Raw genomic sequence first — 24,698 nt, 5'->3', positions numbered from 1 at the left:
ATCCCTCTTTAAGACAATTTCACTTGCTTATTCTTTTTGATTAGCTTTATATACATTTATTCGGTTTTGGCGGGCATGCCCATACGCCCCGGTGTCCCTTGTGTGGACTCATTGACTTCGGCTGGTGTATATTGGTTCTCCCGCTGCATGCCTGTGACAGCCTTTCAGCGTTCAGCTTTCTCAGCCTACATCTGCTTCTCAGCTTCACCGCCTCTTGGGACTCACGCTTTTCTGTTCAGCGTCTCTCTGGGCTTTGGTGTAGTGGAGGCTGCCTTCTAGTACCAGCGAACACCAGAAGTGTCTGCTTCTGGCGCCCTCGCAGTGGTTGTTTGCATGCAGTTTGCTTTATTTTTCCTTGTAGGCAAGCCAGTTCGCTCCATGAACACCACTCCAGCCCCTTCGGTCAGCACTAAGAGAAGTAGAGTCTCTCCGTCGGCTGTTGTGCCGGTTTAAATTTCCAGGCTTCAGACATGTTTCTGTAACCACTAGAGTGCAGCCTGCGCTCTAGGCCTCCATGAGCTTCGTTACTCGGCTCATCTTTGTTACAGTATTTTCACATTTAGGGAAAAAGTCTGTTTCTATAACTAGTATGCAAAGTTTGGTAGTGTTCTTAGTGATCGTGAAGGGCAAGTATGAGTTCTTGGTGATCCTGAAGGTCAAGTCCGTTCTTGATGTCTTCTGTGCAGAATCTGGGACAATGTCTTCAGCACCCTTCTTCAGTAAGGGAAGGGAGGGATGACAATATGGCATTAGGGCATGGGGAATGGCATGGGTATCCTCAAACAAAAAAGGGGATACCATGTCGCATCCAATTAGGTCATTAGACCCCCCACCCCCCCTTGAGGGTTGCCTCCCCCATGTGATCCTCCTTCATATAGCTGCTGCCAAGGTCAGGATCAGGTAGTGGCTGCTGTCCCCTGGCTACATGGGAAGAGGCCACCGCCGGGAAAGGAGTGATAACATTAGATTCATCACAGTGGTTACATGGTGTTCTATCAAATGTTTTTTGTAGGCACTACTCGGGCACCAACTTTTGGGCTGATGCTCTGTTTGGTTAATTGGTTCTCCAGTGTTTTTGGCTAAAAAATACAATTTCCTGTATTGTCATTGGTGGTTCATAAATTATTGATCTACTCCTTGTCCACAGTCCTACATCTATCTTATGACCAACCCTGTACCCCCTCAACATAAATGCAGTCCAGTTGATAGATTTTATTGTTTGCTCAGTGCTTTGCAATAAAAGCTATCATCATTCAGGCCTGGATGGCCTCTCATGGCCTCTGTCTGAATGATAAAATGACTGAGCTCTTGCTCTGCTCTAAGGAGCACCTGCCAGCCTTAACAAATTTAGCAATCAATTTCAAACATTTAATATTGATGGCATTGACATTAACGTGGCAAAGGAGGTAAAAACCCTGAGTTTCTACCCAGACTCAGCCCTGAACATGCACAAGCAAGTAAAACCACACCCTCAGTGACAGCATACACTTGCAAGCTGATCCATTCTGATCTACAGCCAGCTGCATTACTTTTGCGAGTGCATTAATCCTCTCGAAACTAGACTATTGTAACGCACTCTACCTTGGCTCAAGTAAATATGTTGTCAACAAACTCCAAATATCACAGAACAATGCACTAAGCATTCCAAGAAGACAACACATTTTTAAGGCCAAATGCAATAATAATTGGCTCTCAGTCAAGGATAGAATACAGTTTAAAGCTGTTAAACTTACACATAAATGCCTAACGCAGCCCCAAAATACCTAACGGAGACATTTGTCAAAAACACATCGACATGCCCCACTAGGACCTTGCACTCATTTTGTCTGAAGGTCCCTAGATATAAACTGAAGAAAGTAGGGGAGGTAGCAGCTTTCTTGTCATGGCAGCACAGCTGTGGAAAGCCCTGCCTCCAACCTTAAAAGCTGCCCAGTCCTCCTTCAGCTTTAGAAAATGTACCAAAAGTTGGTTCCTTGCAAAGGATCCATGACCTGTATGTACTGCCTGTCACTTTTATTACTAGCTATTATACCATATTGTCTGTCTATGTAATCTACTTTGTATATGTCTGATGTATAATATTGTTAATCTCATTGTGTAAATGTAAAAAATATCCTGTAACCATTCTACTATGTACTTGATACTATATGTAATCTGCAAACAACCTGTAACGCGCACAGATACCTCCGAGTGAGGAGCGCTATTTAAATAAACATGGGAGCTGGAGGGCCACATGAGGGGACTGAAACAGGCATGGATAGAGCACATGCCCTCTTGTTGTAGCTCCTTAAAGCAACTTGGTTTAATTCTGTAAGGATTGTGGTGTGCATGCTGCAGTCTGCAGCTGGGGCACCGGAAATACCCTAGTATAGAGGAAAGGAGACATTGAAATAGGAGACACTGTGGCAAGTATCTCACTTACCATGGCAAAGGAAAAGCAATGTCTGGCACTGTAATCCCCAGAAAGAATTCTGCTGTCAACTGTGTTTTTTTGAAAGTTGCTGATACCTGCAGGCCTTTCTTGTGTCTCTCTTCAGGTCTGAATCCTCTTCTGTAGCTATACGTTCTTTCCCAGGTTTCCAAAGTAACTGAAACAGACCTCCCTTTTTGAGATTTGTGGAGAAGTTAACTTTTGAAGCCACAATAATCAAACATTTGGGCTGCCTTATTCAAACTTTCAGGATTCTTCCTGGGCAAACCCTCCAGATGTGCATCCAGCCATCAATATAGACCCCCAAATAAGAACTGTTCTTATATGGGTATTGTCAATGAAGCCTTGAACTCCATTGGATAAGGTGAAGAGTGGCCACATTGATATTGGATTCACTCCACCCACTAGCAATATCTGGTTGCAGGGTTGAGGGGCGTGGGGCCGTGCAAGTAAGTGCAAAACTGCGATAAATTAGTTATACCTCCTTGAAATTGAAAAGATTCTGCTACTAACCTGTCAAAATCCTCCATAGCGATCTATGCAGAGTTAGTGGTTTGTTAGCACCTCGGGGAGCCAGCCAATAAGGGTGATCGGATCGCGGGCTGAATCCTATGATCCAGTCCTGCATTCTGAGCAGCCTTAGGGCTGCTAACACGTGCCCTCCATCTTTCCCACACCCGTCCCTCTGGTCTCTGCACCCCCCTTCCCTCATTCCCCACTTACCTGATTACTTTGGCAGTGCCACCGCTGCCTCATGCCACCATGGGAATGGAAGAGGGGGACCCGCCTTACATCTCCACAGTGGCCATCTTGGGTAAGTATTTTGTTTGAGTGAACGGGATACTGCAAGCGCTTTCCTTTCATTCAAACAAAATACATTGCTGTCAGCACCCCGGGTTTTTGGATCGACAACCTGGGCTGCTCATAGCAATAACACCACATCCTGTGCATTGGATCGGGTGCTAATGGCACCAGGGCCTGTTAACTTGGACCCCTTGCCAAATCAGCTTTTATTGCTTTACGCAAACCTAGTACATGGCACACCCCGAGAGAGCTTTGCAGGTTAAGATGACAGATTTGTGGGAGAATACCTATTCCTCACTTTAATGGGAAGTCTATTGTGATTCTAACTGACGATATACGCACAATGAGCACTTGCGTGCATAACATTCTTAATTTGGATGCTTCAGTCACCTTTTGTAAATTCTGTTTTGTTCTAAGGTAATGACGGAAGAAGAGGAGGAAAAGATCACTGACCTGGAAAAGTGTAATTTTAGCCAGATTCATAAATACTTTTTTGAAAAAAACGAGGCCCGTAAAGCTTTGCCGAAGGAAGAGAAACAGGTTAGAATTTATATTGTGCAAAATGTGAACCTACTTTATTAGAACACAGCAGTATTGCACAACAGAATTAATGAGTCTTATAATAAATACTGCATCAGAAAAAGCTCAGACTTCCATTAAAATGGCTATTAAGCATGTTAAGTGTTTTTTTTTTTTTAATGAAATATGCTTTGTTCTGATTTCCATTTTTTTGGTACTTTTTCCCTCCTTCACGTACACCATTGTTATCAATTATGCTACTAGGAAATTGCAGAGCTTGATGTCCTATCACTTGGTTTCCATTTCCCTTTTGCGCATATGTTAAAATGGCTTATGTTAACTTGCGCACAGACACTGTATATGAAATGCCAAGGAACTGTAAATCAAAGTTGCTTGCCCACTAGCTCCTACCTGCTCCTGGGCTTGGCATCCAGCAGCCTGCTCCAACCTCCTACTGCAACAACCCCTCCTAGGAACAGGACGGCTGGCACTGGACCTCATCTCCCGGCCTGCCCTGCAGTTCTATTCTGGTGGTCCCACATCCAAGCACGGCAATTGGTCATACACCACCACTTCCATTACTTCATTTCCTGTCCTTGGGCCGACCTTGGCCTGTGGTGTGCCAGCAAAATGCCAACTTCTAAGGGCCATTGTCCCAGCCTTCCTCCAGCCTCTTAGCCTAAGAGCTACCGCTTTGCTCTACCCAGCAATTGGTCTGTAAGATACTTGGCGCCTTTTCCCGATGCAACCCTCACCATGCACTGCTCTTCTTGCCTATTTTCTTGCCTTATACTTCTCATTTCTCTGCTCAGAACCAGTTTACCTCCCTTTTAATTCCTATCATCTGTCCCTCGACTCATCCCCTCCTCTTGCCCCTATACTCTCGCTATCCACAAATCTTCCAACCCTCTCCACGGCTCACTCTTTCTATTGCTGTATGGAACGCACAGTCTGTTTGCAACAAAACGTCCTTAACTGCTGAAATCCTTCTTTCTCATTCTCCCCCTCTTGGCCTCAGTACCCTCACTGAAACCTATATCTCTACTTCCGACTCTGCTACCCTTGCTACCCTCCATGACACTGCATCCAACTTGACACACTCACCCCGCCTTAGTAGCAGCGGTTTCAGTGTAGGACTGTTCTCTTCCAAACTACCCATCTCTTCCACTCGCCTATACCCTGTCTCTCTCCCTCTTTTGAATACACGTTATCTACAATCACTGCCCCTATGGCTTTCATATCATCTCTATTGGTCACCTGGTCCTCCTGCTCAATTCATTTAGCACCTCTCCCCAACTGACTCCCTTCCCCCTGATCACTGCCTCATAGTCATTGGTGAATTTAACCTACCGCCTTTCTCCACTTCTATATCCACTGAATGTGGCTCTCTTCACACACTCCTCTGTCCATGCCTTGTCTACATCCTCTAATGGAAGCTCCCTTGACCTTATTTTAATCTCCTCCCAACTCTCCACCTCCAATATCTCCACTACTCGGTTTTCCTGTGACCAATCCATCATCTTTGTATCAATCTCCACTCATACCTTCTCCCCCTCCCTAAAGCTACTGCTAAGATTACCAGGCACAGGCTTCCCTCCTCCAAAACTCCAATCTACCTATCCGGCCTACACAACAAAAACATTCTATCCACTGATGTCTTTAATAACTTTAATAACTTTAATGTGCTCTCAACGCTCCCTTCTCGCACTTACCCTTAATGCAGTTACTTCTAAATCCTCCTCTCCATGACATTTATTTTTTGTAACATCTTTTTATTAACACAAATATATCACAAAGCATATAGTGAGTAGCATTTTCATCAAATATACAAAGGTAGAAACATTGCCCTGAGCGGAGGTCTACCCCTGGGGTTCGACCCAGCCCCCGTAAACCGTAGGTGGGAAGTCTTTATGATAGATCCATTGTCTCTTGCTGAGGCATATCTAAGCCCGGATCGGGGCTGCCCCCGAGTGTAAACACCCCCAGCTGAGTCCCTTGAGACCCACCATCCCCCCTAGAACTCAACTTTGTATAACCTTATCTCTACTACATCTACGGGAAACCTGATGACGCTAGGCTGGCGTGGTGCATGTGTGACTGGGAAGATATTGGGGGAGGGGGTACTGAACGTATGTTAATTCAAGGGCAGGTGGTCACACTGTGTCGGGACTAGTGAGCGATGGGGGCCGGCAGAGAAGACCATGGTAGCGCACGCTGTGTGCGTGCAGGAGTGAGAATTGTTGTGGGGGCGGTGTCGATCGCACCCAAAGTAGGGACTTTCAGGGACGGGGGAGCAAAGAGCTTCCAATATTAGTATGTCAGCTTGGCCCTGGCAGAGTTCGTTCTTTTTGGGGCACTGTGTTCTAGGGAACCTATTTTCGCCAGAAAGGTGGTTACGTGGGTTTCAGTAGGTGGTGTTACCACCTTCCAGTTCATGATCAGGATTTTACGTGCAGCGAATATCTATACACTCAGGGTTTTGCATGCTTGGGGATCCAAGTGCCATTCTTTTTGGTTGGCCCCCAGTATCATCTCTTCAGGGGTTTGTGGGATGTTCGTATTAGGAATGTGGGAGGTTACCAGCTTATGCACCATGTTCCAGTAGGGTATCAGTTTAGGGCAAGACCAGAGCATGTGGCCGATAGTGCCGATCTCACCACAGCCACGCCAGCAACTGCGGGAGGTTATCAGACCCATTTTATAAATTTTTGATGGAGTGTAGTACATACGTTGGATAATTTGTTACTGAATTTCCTGTTCTTTAGGTTCATTGATATCCCTGGGACGGCTGCAAAGATCTGATGTCTCCGGTTTTAATCAGCGTCTTTAGATCTAGTGACCATGCTTCCTCTAGGGCGGAGTTTCTCCCCATGTTATTTGGGATGGCCTTGGCGTAAAACGCTCGGACCGTGGGTGGGTGTTTGTCTGGTGCTCGAGTTCTGGTTCGCAGGAGGCGGGGGTTGCTTGTCTAGAGAGTTACGTTGTGTGCCTAGATATGGCTGTGCGGATAATGCTGTATTGCAACCAGTGCCCTTTGTGTAAAGATGGTGACAGCGGCCTCAGAGAGGGTTTGTATTGTCGGGCGTTCGCATATGTCCAGTATTTTGACTCGCTCCTATACGGTATTCGGTAATGGATGTAGTGTTGGTGTACGCTCTAGTGTGAGAAGGCCTTTGATCGACATTCAGGTGGGTGCTGCTTTGGTGTCTATGACCTGTTGGGCCCGGAGCATGTGCCACTGGATTACTGTCGGTCCCACTACTGGGTGCATTCTAAGTCGCTGCTTTAGTTTCCTGGGGGGGGGGAGTGACCAGGACGTCCAACGGGGAGAGGGTGGCCCTCACTGTTAGTTCCATCGACCCTGCAGCTGTGTTCATCACCTGGATTCAGCCAGCGCTTGGCCCAGCAAATCTGGGCTGCCATGTAATTTCTCCTCCAGGACGGTAGCGCTAGGCCGCCATCCTGCTTCGAAGCAGTAAGAATCCCGGATCGGATATGCGCCATTTTTTCCCTGCCATATGAATTTCGGAAAGGCGGCTTCTATTGTTTTGTAAATCTTCGGGCTGGGGGTGCAAGGTAGCATCATCCCCAGATAGATACGTTTGGGGATAGAGTTCATTTTGATTACATTGATTCTACCGGTCATGGATAGGAGTATTGTGTCCCATTTGGTGAGATCTAATCGGATCTGCTCGATTGTATGCGGTTAGTTCAGATCTCGTAGGTCTTTAGTATGTGCCCTGATATTGACACCTCAGTATTTAATATGGCCTATCTGATGGCTGAATGGTGCGACCCCTGCCCCCCGTCCGCCTCCCCCGCCCCCCTGACCTGGATGCCAGGGGATATCGGGTCAGAGTGGCATGATTTCCGATTTGGCCCAGTTGACCCGGTAGCCGGCCATCGGACCATATTGTTGGAGGGAGCGCATTTTGGGATGTGACCCATGGGTGTCCCCTATGTGTAGTAGGTCGTCATCGGCATAGAGGTAGACTCAGTGTTCTGTGCCTTCCCTCCATAGCCCCCGCCATAAGAGATCTGATTGCAGGATCGTGGCCTCCGGTTCGATTGACAGGGCATACAGGAGGGGGGTAGAGCAGGCAGCCTTGGCGCGTGCCCGAATACAGAGCAAAGAGGGGAGAAGTCTGGTGGTCACCGAGGCCTCAGGGTCTCAGTATAGGAGGCGGATCATGTGTATCAGAGATGGAGGTAGACCGAAGTCGGCGAGAGCGAGGAACATAAAGTCCCACTTGACTTTATCGAAGGCCTTTTCCGCGTCTATTGTAAGGATCGAATCCCCTGTTCTGGTTCTTCCGCTATGACATGTAGAAGTCGACGCACGTTGTCTCGAGTGCCGTTTGCAAATTAATCCTGTATGATCTGCGTGGATCAGGTCTGGCAGTGCTGTCTCAAGTTTCTGGGCCAGACACTTAGCCAGGATCTTGGCATCTGAAGTTATTAGAGAAATGGATCGGTATGACCCGCATTCATCATTGGGCCTCCCTTTTTTGTGGAACACCACTGTTAGCGGTCAGCATTGACTTTGGTAGGTGGCCACCCGCGGCTGCCTCCGTATACATTGCGTGGAGTTTCGGGGCCATGTCGTCGGTAAGGGCTTTGTACATGTCTATCGAGATCCCGTCCGGGCCCAAGGCTTTTCCTGAATTTAGAGCTTTGATTGCCCGCCGGACATCGGCCACAGTCAAGGGAGTGCTTGACACCTCATATTGGGCTTGGGTGATTTTAGGGAGCTAGATGGCGTTCATAAATCCTAGCATTGCCTGCGGGAGGGAGTGTTTCTGGTTTTGCATAGAGGTGTGAGTAGAACTCTGCGATTCTGGCTTTTATGCCCTCTTCCCGACGATTGGATTCCCTTCCCCATCTTGTATTGTAGTGATTGCTGTGGCCGCTTGCCTTTGTTTTAGGGCCAGTTCCATAAGGCACAGGGGTCTGTCGCTGTCTAGATTATATTTTTGGGTCCAGCTGGAGTATGATTTTTGAGCTCCAGTGGTTGTGATCTCTTTGATGTCTGTGCAGTAGTAGGAGAGTTTTATGGTCTGGTGATATCTTGTGCTGTTTTCTAGAGTTCGCAATGTGTGTGTAAGTTGCTGTTCTTGGGTGCACCATTGCTTCAGCTTGTGTGCCCACCTGGAAATACATTGGCCTCTCATGTAGGCCTTAAACGCCTCCCAACATGTGTGGGAGGGGCTAAGGTTGGTGTCCCAAAACGTCATGTTCCCCCTGAGATGTTCCACATAGTCTGGATATGTCGGGGCCCTCAGATTAAGGTGTTAGTGTGGGAGCCTTTGTGGAGCGGCGGGCACAGTTAGCCTGATTTTGACCAGTGCATGGTCGGAAAGAGTGGTGGGGAGGATGGTGCATTCATCTATGGCATGTGTCAATGTGTGTGGGGTTAACCAGTAGTCGATTCTAGAATGGCTCTGGTGCCTGAATGAGTAAAAGGTGAAGTCCTTGTGGCAACCGTGTTTTTGTCTCCATGTATCTTCTAGGCCTAAGTCTCTCAGCAAGGAAGTGAGGGCGGCTAATTTTCTATTGGTGGCAGGCAGGCCTGAGGTTTGCCTATCTAGGTCGGGGTCGAGAGCTACATTCAGGTCACCCCCAATTGGTGAAATTTGTCTCGTATAGGGTGCACATTCTGCTAATGTATGTGTGAAGAAGCAGGGGGCGTCGGATGTTGGGGTGTACAGATTGAGGAGTGTGATTGGATGACGGTGTACCATGCCCTGTACCAGGACTTATCTGCCCTCTTTGTCACCGATGGTGTTTTGAATTAGAAGGGGCACGCGTCTGTAGACCAGTATAGATACCCCTCGTTTGCCCTGGCATTGGGCGTGTGCAGCCGCCCCAATCCAGCCTCTCAAGTTTCTTGGATTCCCCATCATTGACGCGAGTCTCATGGAGTCTGGGTTGAGAGTGTGAAGAACGTCTTGTAAAAAATGATACATAAAGGACTCTAGGTCTGGTCCTTCTCCGGGGGTGCATTCATCCTAAGATTGTTGCGCCTGGACCGATCTTCTTGGTCTTCCATTTTTGCGCCTAGATGCTGGACTTCCTTGATGACTCCGTCCAACTCACTGGTCATTGATTCCGGATTGTCCTCAAGGGAGCTGATACCTTGTTCATTATCAGTTGTCCTTTCCGCTTGGATGGTGAGCCTTGCCTGCACGTCTTGCAAGTCCCGTTTTATGTCTTGGACTGTGGTATTGGTTTCCTGTGTTCTCTGGCCAATGAGCTTAATTTCCGCTAGGATGGCTTGAAGTTGCGCCTCGACGTCCATGGTTGTCTTGCGTCTGGCAGAGCGTCGGAGTTTGGCTGTTGAGGTGGTTGTATCTTCTGCCGGCGCCAGTTGTTTCCCGTCTGACTCCTCTATCATAGCCCCCCAGATATTATCAGTCAGTGGTGGCCTTTGTGATCTGGGCTGTGGCTGGAGCCGGCTACGGCAGGATTGTGATATGACGTGTGTTTTGCCAGTTCTTCCACCCTGTAAGCACGTTGCAAGCCGAGTCCCCTGTTATGTTATTGGCCTATGTTGTGCTGGGGCTTTGATGGTGCCTGTTGTCCAGTGGAGACCGTCCGTACGGCAAGGTCAATTGTTCTGATTGCTGTTCGCCTCTGCGTGAGCTTTGGCGTCCTGGTGCGTTGTAATTTTATCCCTCGCCAGCAGTAAAGCCCCGGTTCGTAGTTATCTTGCTTCTCCACTGTGTGAACCTAAACCCCTGGAAAGTGAAGGCTCTTTGTTGTTGGAATGCTGAGGTTGAGGGCTTGTTCATCCGCCTGGTGTCTGATGACCTGGGCTGGACGGCGTAGTAGTAATAGTCGGCTGTTCGAGGACGCTGAGGAGATTGAGCCCACCCGGTATCAGGGCAGGCCACGTCCACCGCCGTTGTAGATCGGCCCCCTGGGTCTGATTACCAGCCGAAGACAGCAGCCGCGCTGTCTTGGGTTGTTTGCGGCTGACGTGGCCGTGGTGGTTATAAATGGGCCCCCTGGGTTGCCTTGGGGGGTGCTCTGGGTCGGGGGGCCCATAAATGTTGGGGAGAATTCTCATTCTATGGCCAATTTCCCTCACCTAGTGAGTCCCCCAGCAGCTTTGCTGGATTTCTGGAGTTTACTTTTTCCACTTGGTAAGAGTGTGAGCCCTTTTCCCACTCTTACATGTGTTTTGCCATGTGTATTTCTACTGTTTGTGTGATTGTGGGCTCTGGAGGACACCACTCCATGAACCCCACTTTCATGTGTGTTACACAGCACCTTCAGTGCAGTGACACAGGGTTGTCTTAGACTTCCCACTGACTCAATTTTTTGGGGCTGACTACTGTCCCCCAGAAAACGGGTAAAGTTGCCATTTACTTTACATAGTCATTTAAAACTACAGACCCAGTACACCCGATCTTACATGGAGTACTGGAAAGGGTTAACTCCTATCCTTGTCTGGTGGCAGTGGTATCTACCCTAACTTTTCTACCGCGATTATACTACATAAACGTGGTACTGTTCCAGGCTATTGTATTGGCCTTTAACATAAACCCGCTTCACCAAATACTTTCTTTTGGCTCCGGTCGGGTTTATTTGCCATTTCTTTTTGTTAAAGTCCTTCTTGTGTTTTACTTTGCACGTCAAACCAGGTTTGCCGCCTTTATTCAGTCTTTTGGCGGGCTTCTCTCAAGAAGCCCTCATTTTGGCGCCTGGGTGTCTAGGTGGGCTGAATGTGAGGGAGGGGTCTAGTCACCCCCTGCACACGGTATCCTTGGAAACCCAAGTCGCAATTTGTCGTGATTGGCTGAGGTGGTTTTCCGGGCCGGACAATTCCCCTGCTCTGTGATTGACAGCCAGGCTGTGTGAATGGGGGATTTTCGCATAAAAGGCAAGGCTCTTGGGCTGGAAGTCAGTCGTCACTGGAACTGCAAGGAACCGAAGAGAAGCGGAGAAGACGGCTGCTGCAACTACCGAGTCCCGGTGGAGCCCTGCTGCAGTCCTGAGCGATCTACCCTTCAACAACAAGAGAAGATCCAGTCCAGAGTCTTGTTCCCTTGAGCCTGGTGGGATCAACCAGCTCATCTTCCACAGGCAGAGGATCCTCTTCTTGGTCGAAATCGCTGTACACTGCTGTAGTGGTCCGGATAGCCATCTGAAGAGCCTCTCCTGTTTTAAAGGAGCGCACCTTTTAATCACAGTTTCTATTGCTGCTGTTGGCCTCGTCCCTGGGTAGTGCAGATCGCTCCAGACGTCCTTCTTGTCCCCACGACTGAAGCTTTAGGAACTGTGAGTCTGCAGGAGCTATCAGGAACAACTGCCGTGGCACCAGCTTTTCTTCACTTGAATACGGTACTGTGTCCGACCTTTAACTGGGGTGAACCCTTTTTCCTCATTAAAGGCTTGTCCTTATCTTCCTTCCCTCTTATAACTTTTGCTTCCTCTTTTGACAATATCCAAGTACTCCTGGCAATCTCGAATCGTGAACTGTACTAACCGTGTGATCCTCCACAACAGGAATCCTGTTCCACTTGACACTGGCGCAGGCCTATTGACTTACATTCACTTGCAGGAAAGTGTCCTTAGATTCTATCTGCCTTGACAAAAGTACTGCCTATGATTTTTATCCCCAACTCTCTTGTGTTGATTCATGTGCTAAGTGTGTTTTAACTCCGGTAACATTTCTTCCCGCGGGTACGCTAGTAAGAACGGACTGTCATTACTGTCAAAAAGTGATCGCATCAGTCCCCCCCCCCGGTAGCGGCTTTGTTTCCCAACACTGGTCTGTCAAAACCAAAGGTACTTGCCTTGAATTGTGTTACACAAAGCGAATTGGTTGTGTGTAGTGTATTTTACGTGTGATTTTTTAAAGAATTAGAATTGAAGTGTTTTACCAACAGATGGTCTAGAAATAAATGTACTTTTACTTTTCAACCAAAAACCTTGAGTCATTGTTTGCTTGAGAAACAGTAATTGTGGTCCTTTGTGTAATCTCTACTACTGCTCATTTGCTCTTGAGATAAGTCTGGCTGCTCCGCTACTGCTACCACTGTAGCAGTTTAGTACAGGCTTTTGTACCAAAGGTGAACTTATATTACCACTTGTAGTCTTAATTGTGTGTAGTGCTCCCTAAGGGCACTGCACAGGATTCTGCCTAACAATGTAAGTCCCTTTATGCGCTGCCTGCTGGTCTTCGCTCGATGTGTGCCTGGCAGGCTGCTGATTGGTATCACGCGTATGGCTGGTGTAGTGGCTGGCCGCCGGTAGCAGCTGCATGGAGCTAGTGGGGCGTGGCGGTCTGGATGGCCTGTGCTGCGATAGAAGTTGGGGAGGGCAGGAGAGTCATCTGTGTGATCCACCTCCACCCCGTATCTGTCCCAGTAGACCGCTCCTCACCTGCTTCTCTTGGTGTAGTTCCACTGCGGCAGGGCTGCTGGGCCGCACCTCCCGCAAAGGTGGGCCCAGCCCCGTGCCGCGGCAGGCGTGTCTCCCTGTTGGGCTTTGTGTGGAAGCTGGATTCACCCCGTCTGGTGCCCTGCGTGGGCGGCCGTGTGGGAGAGTTGGTCGCTCCCTTTATTCATGTGCTAGTGCTGCGGTGAGGAGTTGGAGGCACCTCAGCGGTCGCGGATCTCATTTCATCCCCGAGACAACGCCGGCAGAGTGCGCTCGGTTTTGCTTTGGGTTGTCTGTTCGCACCGTTTACAGGCCCTGCTTGCTGCTCGCCAGCCGTGCCAAAACAGGTGTCGTAGGTGGCTGTAACTTGCCACATGGATACCCAATATGTTCTGGCTTCTGTGGAACGTCTTTCCCACTGCTTGCCAGGGGTCAGTGAGGTTTATTTATGCATCGCAGAGGAGGGCCAGCACAGAAACTCACAGATCCGCGGCCATCTTGCTCGGTCTCTTGAGCGCCCCCCTCGTCTCCATGACCTTGAATTACGATTACACCTTCCATTATTTCCTTAAACTGGAATGAGAAAGAACCTTCACACATGGTAAAAGACTAGACACCCCTCTGTTCTTTAACTTAACCTCACCTCGTTATTCTTAAGTTACTCCTCTGCTCTTGACATGACCGAACGCAATTTTTAAAAAACTTTATTTTAAATCGTTTGCAGACAAGGGGTGAGCAGTATAATACAACAGTCGGCACAGATTATACAGTAAGCAGTAGAACATTTGAACATCCCCCCCAACCCGTACCCACCCTAGAGAATTGCTGCTCCCCTGCCCCAAGTCTAGGAAGGGTCGGCCAGGAGGGTTTCCCTTCCATTATTGTCCCGCAGTAAAAAGGCTTGGAAATCGTGGCTTGTATGTACAGGAACGTCTCGATCATACTCCAGAATCGGTGCCCACACATCAGTAAATCAATGCCGAAGGCCGGCTTTGGCTATTGTGACTTTATCCGCCACCAGGATGTCCCATATTTTGATCCACTATGTGGATATTAGCGGGCCTTCGGGAGTCTTCCACGTGCGGGCAATTGATTCTTCCCGTTGGGAGGAGCGGTTTAATGAATTTGGCCCTAGCCCGAGATTTTGGGTAGACCCCCAGGATTCGAGCACCCAGGAGGATCACTGCCGGATTTTCGGGAGTTTAACCTGGGTGATGGCTACAATCAAGGTGCGTACTGCTTCCCACATAGCTTCAGCCATGGGGCAGTCCCACCACATGTGTAAGTAGGTGCCTTGCAGCCTACATTTCCGCCAACAAAATGGGTCTAGTGATTTCAGAATGTGGTGGAGCCGCAGAAGGGGATAGTACCAACGCAGCAGTAGCTTTAAGGGCACATTCCTTAGTCGTCACACAGGTCGACGTGGAGTAGCACTGTGCCCAGCTATTCACACAAGTAGGGTCCGCAATCGAGCACCCTAGGTCTTTTTCCCATTGTGCCATGTATCCCGGGCGAATGGGCCAGCATATCCTCTTGTAGCAGCTTTTACAGCTTAGAGATGTTCCCTCCAGATAGACCCTCTTATTAAGTGAGTTTGATGGGACTGAGGGTACGTGCAGCTCTTTGCTGAACCAACAGTTGGGTCAAAAAATCTATCACTCTGTTAAATGAAATGTCTCTTTACAGTTCTCAAAGATACGCGGCTGGCAGTTTTCAAATAATTGTGCCAGGGTTTGTAGCCCTCCCGTTGTCCAGTTCCTAAAGTTTGAAGAGTGCATGCTTGGCGTCAAGGCCGGATTCCATACGGAATGCCCCTGGTTTTCAGTACCCAGTCCCTGATATTTTCCCCTGTGGATTTCGTGGAGGAAAGTAGGCCAGGCCAGAATTTTCGTGCAGATTGAGGGATGTATGGGAGGGAACGGAGGGGTAGCAGAAGTCTTGACTGTTCAGCGTCTACCCATTTTGGGGGACCTCGTAGAGTAGCTATGCCTGGAAGCGTGCCAATTGTGCAGCCACATATTTACGTAAATTGGGGACCCCCAACCCACCAAGACAAACATTGCCCAGCATTACACCTTTGGGGATCCTAGCTCTCTTGCCCCTCCATATAAACTGCAGCATTTTTTGTTGTACTCAAAGGAGTGGCGGTAGTGAAATTGCCACAGGAAGAGAGGAGCAGAAGTATAAGAATCGCGGGAGTAGTTTCATTTTACAGGCCATAATCCGCCCCATCAGCGAGCTCTCTTGGGTAGCCCACCTTTTCAGATCGAACTCCAGTTCTTTAAAGAGGGAGGGGAGATTTGCAGCGTATACCTCCCCCGGGCGGGCCGGAATGCGCACCCCTAAGTAATCTATAACCTTATCGTTCCAGCAAATCTGGCAGAAAGATCGAAGGGCATTAAGTTCCCCTGAATTTAGGCCCATTTGTGATAATTAATGGTGAACTCCGCAGCCCGGCCGAACCGCTGAAGTCTTAGAAGGGATTGTTAGAGCGAGGGCAGGATATTTGTCAAGGTCAGCCGGACATCATCTGCGTAAAGGGTGAGTTTGTGGCTTTTATGACCCACCCAGACTCCTTCAATGGCAGGGTTATTATGGATTTGCTGAGCTAAGGGCGAAGAGTAATGGGGATAGAGGGCACCCTTACCTAGTTCGACAGGATAGCGAAATATGATATGATATGATATGGTATTTGTAACGCGCCTTTACACAAGTGTTTCAAGGCGCGACGAGGCAGGGAGGGAGGGAAACGAGGGGAAGACAGACAAACGATCCTACTAGGCCAGGTGTCATTCAGATCGCGCAAGTGCAGAGGTAAGGGGAAAAGGAGAAAGTGCAGGGGGAGGAGGTGGGGGGGAAAGTGCAGTACAAGGTAAGTAGCGTAATAAAAATAAATAATAAATGATAAATAAAAAGGGCCAGCTGGTGGCAAGTGCGAGGTAAGTGCAGAGCAAGTGCTGGGAAGTGCTGGGAAGGGGGCTGTAGGGATACAGTGACAGTCCCACAGTGCAGGGGGAGCCAGGGAGGCAGTGCAAGTGGAGAGTGGCTGGGCCCTGGACCGAGGTCGCTGAGAGTGGCCCAGATGCAGGTTTAGTGCAGAATTCAGTGGGGAGTTAAGAAGGTTTAGCAGGGGAGAGGGAGAGAGAAGGCAGAAGCGAAGAGGAAGGTTTTGAGGTACTTCCGGAACCGGAGATGGTTCTCCTCAAGTTTCAGGGAGGCAGAAATAGGGGCTGTTTGACCTTGGTTAACCCACAGAGCTGTTTTGGGGACTCTGTAATTAGTTAGGGACCATCTCACGAAAGAGTGAGACAAACCGAAAGGACTCAAGGGAGAGTCTCAAACAACTGTGTCAAACGCTTTGGTGGTATCCAGAGCCAGCAGCCTCATTTTGCAGTGATCTGAGGCCGCTAGCTCTACTAGGTTAAGGGCCGAGCAAATGTGATCTCCTGTCGTTCTGCCCAAGATAAAGCCAGTTTAGTCTGAGTCAATTATTTTAGGAAGGACTGACGCCAGGTGATTGGCCAGCATTTTGTAATAAATATTAGCATTAATGTTCAGCAGTGATATGGGCCTGTACGAGGCACAGTCCCTAGGGTCTTTGCCAGGTTTCAGCAGGATAGTCTAGGAGATCTGCCTCAATGGGGTTGTGGAACCAGATTGGTGAAAATAGTTAGATGGCCGTGAGAGGAGCCAGGAGTTGAGGGTGAAACATTTTACCATATAACATATTGTGGCAAACCCGTCCGGGCCAGGATCTCTCGTTTTTAAAGTTTTTATTAAGAAATCTCTCTTCACTGGTGATCGAGGAGTCCAGGGCTTTCCTCTCTACCTCGCTGGTGTGCGAGGGTAGCACCTGCAATATATCGTGTTTGCTCGACCAGGCCGTGGGGGGTCGCTGTCATTGTGTCGGATTTGTGAGCTGTGGCCACCCATAGCTTGGCCTCTTCCCCATATTTAACCCTACCCTGCGAGTCTCACAGGCCTAATATGAAATGTTGCTGTTTTTCTTTTTCTAATTTAACCAGGAATTTGTTTGCTTTGTTATTAGCATAATATCCCTGTTTGGCTTTCAACAGGGCGTGGGCTAGGTTTTTTCAGCATAGTGGGCTTTCAATTGGTTGTGGGCTACCTGCCAGGAACTATGGGCTTTAGGAGACCACCCTTTTTTGTGTTTCTCTTCTGCCTCTACTATTTCTCACTAGCTGGGTTCGGGTATCCAGCCTGCGCTTACGATAAACTGCTGTGTGGGCTGCGAGGTCCCCTCTGATCACCTCTTTCATGGCGTCCCACTTGACAGCGGGTGAGGTGATTTCTGTGTGATTATCTTGAAAATAGGCCCGGATGTCTTTAGCGATGGCATCCCGAAGGCTCCATTGTTTGGAAGGCCTCAAGGCAGGGGCTGTGGGGGGATTTGAGTCGTGGAATTTGGATGACCAGAGGATTGGGGCATGGTCGGACATTATTCTTGGTTTAATAGTCATCTCATCGACATTGGACCTGAGTTGAGTGGAAGCCAGGAGTAAGTCACTTCTGGAGGAAGTGCGGTATACATGTCGCGTGAAGCACTCTCCAGGTATCCACCAACCCCACTGCTTTGAAGAGGTGAAGAAGCCTGATAGATACTTTGAAGTGTCTCTATGTGGGTGGGTGTGCTTTGTCCATCAGGGGATCCGGAACCCCATTAAAGTCTCCCCCCGATGGCCACCTGACCCTCGAGGAAGGGAAGTAGCTTAGATTCCAGTTCTAGGATGTCGGGTCCTGAATCTTGATCCGCAGAAGCTGCTAAGCCCCACAGATCCCCCAAAGATGTGCAGTCAACTACTGAAGAACACAGCAGAAGTCTCCACACCCCCGAGGGAAAAGGGAAAGTGGAGAAAATATAAAACGGAACACAGGTCTCTCGCTCTTGAAACAGCTGAGCACCTGCAGAGGACGAGAAAATGATAGAATTAATTTTCTCCCAAATTTATCTCACCCACTAAACTCCCCTAAAAGAGATGTACCTGTTTTGCCTTCCTGATATCTGAAAGGCGTGTAATTGAAAGTTTCTATTAATCAATCCCAGAACTATTGGATTCAAAATATGAAAACTTCCTCGAAACTGTTCCACCAACTGCAGTTCGTTCTCGTTATAAATTGTTATGACTAAGCTGGTTGTGAAAGTTTACTGAAGAAGTTATTTCCAGATTTATGTGTTCAACTCAATTAAAAACTCCTTTTTCTTGGAAGATAGGATAGCAGAATGCAAATTCAAATTGACAGAAAACCCAAAAGGTTAATTTTCAAAATGACAACGCGTTCTTTCTTCAATTGTGATTGACTATCTTTATCTGCATTCCGACTATCTTTATCTGCATTCCATCAGATATGCTAGTTCAAGAAATTGAGTTCCATTTAGCAACTTGCAGGACTCATCTTAATGTCGCTTTCTCAGTATCTGAATTCTGACATTATTTGGTTTTGAATTGAACTTCCTTTCCAAAAAGGATTTTGTCAAAATTAAAATAAATTAATTATCCTTTCAAAAGAAAAAGTAATGTTTGCACTTGGCATTCATGAGAGACTATACAAATGTTTGTGACTATCCGTCTGTGTCGAATTACTTCGTACTTTACTTAAAACACACTCCACTACACACGCGCAGTCTGAATTCAGGATGATACTAATTCTCCTGCACGCGCATGTGAAGTAAAAGGTTTAGTTATAAGCACATGCGCGAAAAACGGGCCAGTAGCAAGGCTACGCTACCGTCTCGCGCATGCGCAATCCTAACTTTACTAATGAGACACATGCGCGAAGACGGTTCAGCAAGCAAGAAAACACTACCGTCTCGCGCATGCGTAAAACAAATTTTACAAATTAAACTAGCGCGAAGACGCTACTGTCTTGCACATGCGCGTTCTATAAAATTTTACACAAACGAACGCGAGTGGCGTTACTACTTTCTGCCAACCACAACGCATACAAAAGGCAATTAAACAGATAGCGTACTTATAATTCACAAAAGCGCTTAAGCAGAAACTAACTTTGAAAATATATACTGAAGTTCAATTAACGGACTCGAAGGATTTCTACTCCGCTGCAAGTACTCAGGAACATTCTTTTTGAACTGTCTTTATAGAAATAGTAAACAAACTAACTAAATACCTAAACTAAGAGAATGATTTTGTTCTTCAGTTGCAAATTACACATTTCCTTAAACTTGGAAATGCTAGTTCAACAAATGGTCTCTTCTCCAAAAGCCCTAGAGCACTGCACTCCCACCAAAATGACCGCTTGTCTAGTCCTCCGGCGGTTATTCTCCATACCAGTTTCAACTTAAGGTTACTTAATCTTTGGGGAACTTAAATAGGGCCTACACTCAGACTAATAAAGAAACAGGACCTTCCTACTTCAGGTATGACAATGAAAGGCGGTTTAGAATCCTGCTGATGCTACCTTGTCTCATTGTCACCCAATCACCTTACAGCTTACTAATGACCAGTCAACCCCCTGCTTCTTTGCCACCATGTTAAATTGGGACACTCTCCCCCTGTAATAATAAAAGTTAAGGATTAAATACCAAAAATACAATACAAAAATATGAGAAACCTGACACAGGAGAAAGGCCTTTTGCCCATCATTGGGGGCATAGACCGAGATCAATGTATACAATTGGCGTAACATACCTTTTACTCCTTTATAACAGCCCTCTGAGCTGTACAGCGTCTCGAGTTCCCTGAACGGTACCCCTCTCACCAGAAAGACTGCTGTGCTGTCCTTTTTTGACCCACTGGAGGCTAGATATTGAGTTGGAAAGTATTTGTTCTGGAGGCAGACTTGAGTCCAGAGAAGGGAGTCTCCTGCGAAAGAATCAGAGACATTGAGGTCCTGCAGGCGTTGCAGCGTGGATCTGCGCTTGGCCGGAGAGTTTAAGCCCTTAACAGTGAGGGATATGAAGTTCAGCTTCTGGTGGGGTGGAAGCATCGCACAAGAGATGGGTTCTGTCGCGGCTGGGGGGGGGGATGTATGCCAACCTCATCCGCCATCCATTGTCCCTACCCAATCTCATATAGCAACTGGTTTTTAACTTCTAACAACTCCAACTGTTGAACTGTCCCAACAAAACAACAAAAGGATCGGGTTTACCGCCCTGTAATGTCCTTGTGTGGAATCTTACCCATGTTTGGGCATAGGCCTCATGAAGCTAGGTGCCCTGATAATCTTCATTGATGGGTTTTGCCGGTTTTGGTTGCCGGATGGTCGTGAGTCAAGTCCATTCCGCTAACAGTCGGAAGTCCATCAGGTCTGCTGCGAGGGCACTTTGGATTTTCGCCCCTTGGTGACTTCCAGGCACTGCGTCTCGGCCAGGGTGCAACCATCTTCATTGGTGTGAGAGTATCGGAGAGAGTACCACTGCCTGTGTCTGGGGGGGAATCTGGCAGAAAACCCTCTGCCAAGGAGCTAACAGTGCGAGTTGTGTCCCCCAGCACCAACTGCAGCGTGGCAGGAAACAGCCACCGGTACTTGACCTTTTTTGTCTTGTAGATGTGTGGTCAGCGATCTGAGCATTCTCCTCTTCTGTACCGTGGCTTTTGCAAGGTCCTGGAAGATTTTAAGTGATGCCCCCTGGAATGTCAACTCTGCGCGTGGTCGGAACGCTGCAAGAATTACTTGTTTGACCGTGATGAATTGGACCGTTGTAATTGCATCCGGCTGGAGGTCTGAAGCCGGTCCCCTATTGGAGCGCAGCCTGTGAGTACGGTCGAGGAGCAACACAGACTGGTCAAGGTGCGGGAGGAGTGTTTGGAAGAGGTCCCAGATATATTCATGCAGAGCCTGATCCGAGAAACACAGGAACTCCTCTGACCCGTACGTTGTTCCTGTGTGCCTATTTTTCATGTCTTCCTGCTTGTGTTCGATGGCGTCACTTCTGTCAACCAGCGCTTGTATCTTCCGTTTTAGTTCCGCCACTGTCGCTGCCTGCTCCGTCGTCCGGTCTTTTACTGCACCCAGCACCCATGGGTCAAGGCGGTCCACCTTTTGAAATCTTTCATACAGCTGCAAAACTCTGATGAAGGATTGTATGTCCTCTTTTGTGGCTAATTGTCCCTCTCCTGAGGTGGAGAGGGTATTTGCCGGTTCCAATTTTTTCTTGTCTGTGGGCTGCAACAGTGCAGCGATGTCCGCATTTATTTGGGGTTTAGACTGTGTTGCCATGGCTGACATACTATCCTGCTGAAACAGACATACTGGCAGTGGCTCCTTCTGTGGGGTGAGTCTATGAACAATGGAAAAGCAGAACCGAAGGACCCCGAGTGAGCTCCCCAGGTGGGTCGGCTGGGTGGGTGTTATGGCATATTATGCAAGTTAACTGGGCTGTCTCCTTCCTCCAGCCTTGGCCAAATGCTCGCCGTGTGTCAAGTGCTCAGACACATTGCCAGTGGAATATTCCTCTACATCCACTCAAGTGAGCCGCTGAGACGCCAGCTGACTGAACCAATGAACCCCTGGCTCAGAGATGTGTGTGTATATATAGATAACAGTTCGGCTGTCCCCAGCGCTGCCGTTTCTTCCCGTTCAGGACCTGGACTCGGAAGGTTCATCTGTCACCTTGGGGCCCAGTTTCCCACGTACTGCTGGTTTTGGCAGAGCGAGCAAAGCACTCTGCCTGCGTTGAGCCGTCCAGGCGTTCTAGGCATCCCCACCCTGGGAGCTCATTCCCTATCTCTTGCGGCCTCTGGGACAGTGGGCAGGCGGAGAGAGGAGAGTCGCCGCCGAGCCCTTACACTGCAGCTCAGTTGCAGGCGGCCGCCATTGTGCTGAAGCTCTGCCGCAAACGCGACAGAGCTCCGTCTGCCCAATTCTCGGAAATCCACTGGTGTCCGGCTGCTTCGCTTGATCCGGGCGTGCAGCAGATATTGCCATACACCATCTGCGTTCTGAAGGTACTAATAAGGTGTCGGAGCTGGCACGGGCCTCATGGTTGCAGAGCTTCACGCTGAGGCCATCAAAGCGTCGTCTGCATAGTCGGTGCTGCTGGACATGCCCCCAGACCAAACACCATTTTTACTGATCGCTCTTTCGTCTCAATCCTCTTAACCCAAGCAGCTCCAGAAATCCTTCAACTCCTATTCTCTCTTCCTAAAACCTCCTATCTCCTCTTCCCGCCAATTATCTTTGTGCCTACTTTGACTCTACAATTTTGACTTCAATATACCCTCGCCAATTATCTGTGACCCTTTCCCTGTTTTCCAACACCCTTTGCCTTATCTGCCGTCATTGCCATTCCTTTATCACCAGAATCCCAGATAAAAATCAGCCTCCTTCTTAAATCCTATGTATCCTGTAACCCCAAAGACCATATTCCCCCCCCCCCACCTAGTTTAACTCCATGCTCCCAATGTTGCTACGTTTCATTTTTCCCTCTTCAACACCTTTAGATCAGGCCACCTTTCCAACATCCAACAAGTCTGCAACATTCATCACTATCCTCAAGAAACCCAGCTTGGATCCAAACTCTCCGGCAAACCTCCGCCCGGTCTCTCTTCTACCTCACTACTCCATAATGCTTGTGGTGTTTTTCAATAGACTCGCTGAATTCCTTGATGCACACAGCTTTCGGGATCCTCTTCAATCTTGTTTCCAATCTCTCCATCAAAACCGCTCTACTTTGTCAGCAACCACATCTCTGCTGCCAGTCAGGCAAACCTTTCTACCATTCTTATTCTTGACCGCTTGGCTGCCTTCGATACGTCAACCATTCTATTCTGACCTTCTTTCAACTCACACTGCTTGGCATCGGAGACCAGGCTCTAGCTTGGATTGCATCCTATATGGGCCCTAGACACTTCCAGGTGTCTTGGAACAACATAGTCTCTGCACCCATGTTAGTGTTGGGGTACCACAAGGATCCATCCTGGGTCCTCTTCTCTTTACCCTATGTACTTCATTCTTGGCGCCCTTATCTCGGACTTCGGCATCTCTTATCGACTCTTCGTGAATGACACTAAAATTTCTCCTTTTCCCCATCTGATGAACTCCTTTCTAAAATCTCTAGCTGTCTCTCTGCAATAAAATATTGGATGGCTACTTACTCATTCTTTTAACACTAAAGCCAAAGTTCTTTACTTCCCGTCCAAACATACTATCTCTTACCCTCCCCCCACTTTTTTTTTCTTTTTTATTTCTACTGGTGCATTTCCCTATTCTGCATCTGCTTGAAATTTAGGAGGAGTTTTTGACGCATCTCACAACTTATGTTCAACTCATCTTCCATTGCTGCCAGACACAACCTCCTTATCATGAAACATTCCCATCTTCTACCCTTCAAAACTAGTAATCAGCTGATATCCTCCCTATTTTTTTCTCGATCCGACTATTATGCCAGTCTTTCACCTCTAGACAGTTGTCAACTTTGCAGCCTAACATTTTTTTTTTCTTTTTTATTTCTGGGATGAAGTAGCCGAAATAATGGCCTCTGCCCCAGAGCCATTGAAGTCCCAACTCTGCCTCGCCTTGGCAGAAGGGAAAGCTGCTTCGAACTGCATCCTAAAAACAATTTAGCTGCAGCGGTTAACGCAGGGAGAATCATTGCTGAGGGCACATTTATCAAGCGCCACACATGGCTGCGCCAATCGGGCTTCTAGCTGGAAACACAAGTGTCTCTTGTAAACATGTCGATGGAGCCCAATGTTCTGTTCGGCAAGGCAGTAGAGGATGCACTAAAGTGTGATAGTAGAGTATGACACTCTAAAATCTCTGGGCCAGTTTACCAACAAACCCTATGGTGAAAAGGGAGGCTACAATTTTCTGTGCTTCAGGAGACCGAATTCTCAAGGGGGAATCTGGATACAACCAGAATCGGAGTTCATTCTGGGGCTCAACACAGGGCCAATCCTCACAGCTTTCAAAGAGGCCAAAGAGGATCTCTAGGCAGGGGCAGATCAGGAACGCATAACACACTTAACCCATAACACACTTAACCCACGCATGGGGAGGGAATCACTTCGGACAAGTGGGCGCGTTCAACAGTGGCAGGGGGTTATTGTGTAGAGCTACTACGACCCTCAAACCATCCTCCGAGATAAAGATCTACCACAAAGGAAGAACAGCGCATGCTCCTGGAAGAGGTGAGCGCGCTGCTGTTAAATGGCGCCGTCAAAATCGTCCTGGCGAACCTGGTAAACAAGGGTATCCAACGTACTTCCTTGTGCCCAAATAAGATCTAACCATGCACCCTGTAATTAGTTCAATGCACTGCTAACACCTATGTCAAGCTACAAAAATTCTGCATGACAACGCTACAAGAAGTAATCTCTCTGCTGAAGCGAGGAGACTACATGGCAACCTTGGATATGAAAGATGCCTATTTTCATTTTTCAATGTTCCCAGTGCACAGAAAATTCTTGCGTTACAAGTTGGCAAACCAGCACTACCAATTCAAGGTGCTAACCTATGGCATAGCATCCGCTCCAAGGGTAATCACCAAGGTACTGGCAGTGGTGGCAGCGCACCTGCGCAGGGAGGCAATCCCAGTGTACCCTTACCTGGACTGGCTGATCACGGGAGAAACGCC

The 24,698-nt window shown here is 48.1% G+C and overlaps 1 protein-coding gene across 2 annotated transcripts in view; it reads left to right on the top strand.

Moving 5' to 3' along the window:
* Positions 1 to 24,698, top strand: part of TOP1MT (DNA topoisomerase I mitochondrial) — a 1,647,637-nt gene that overhangs the window by 432,695 nt on the left and 1,190,244 nt on the right. For both annotated transcript variants that reach the window (XM_069621749.1, XM_069621750.1), the window contains exon 4: positions 3,653 to 3,775. In XM_069621749.1, the coding sequence (XP_069477850.1) occupies positions 3,653 to 3,775 (123 nt within the window). The remainder of the gene's footprint in view (positions 1 to 3,652; positions 3,776 to 24,698) is intronic.

Source organism: Ambystoma mexicanum, chromosome 5q (assembly GCF_040938575.1).
Source record: "Ambystoma mexicanum isolate Mex_15411 chromosome 5q, UKY_AmexF1_1, whole genome shotgun sequence".
NCBI classification, from domain to species: Eukaryota; Metazoa; Chordata; class Amphibia; order Caudata; family Ambystomatidae; genus Ambystoma; species Ambystoma mexicanum.
Note: the sequence above shows the minus strand (reverse complement) of the source record. Positions and strands in the feature narration are given on the sequence as shown.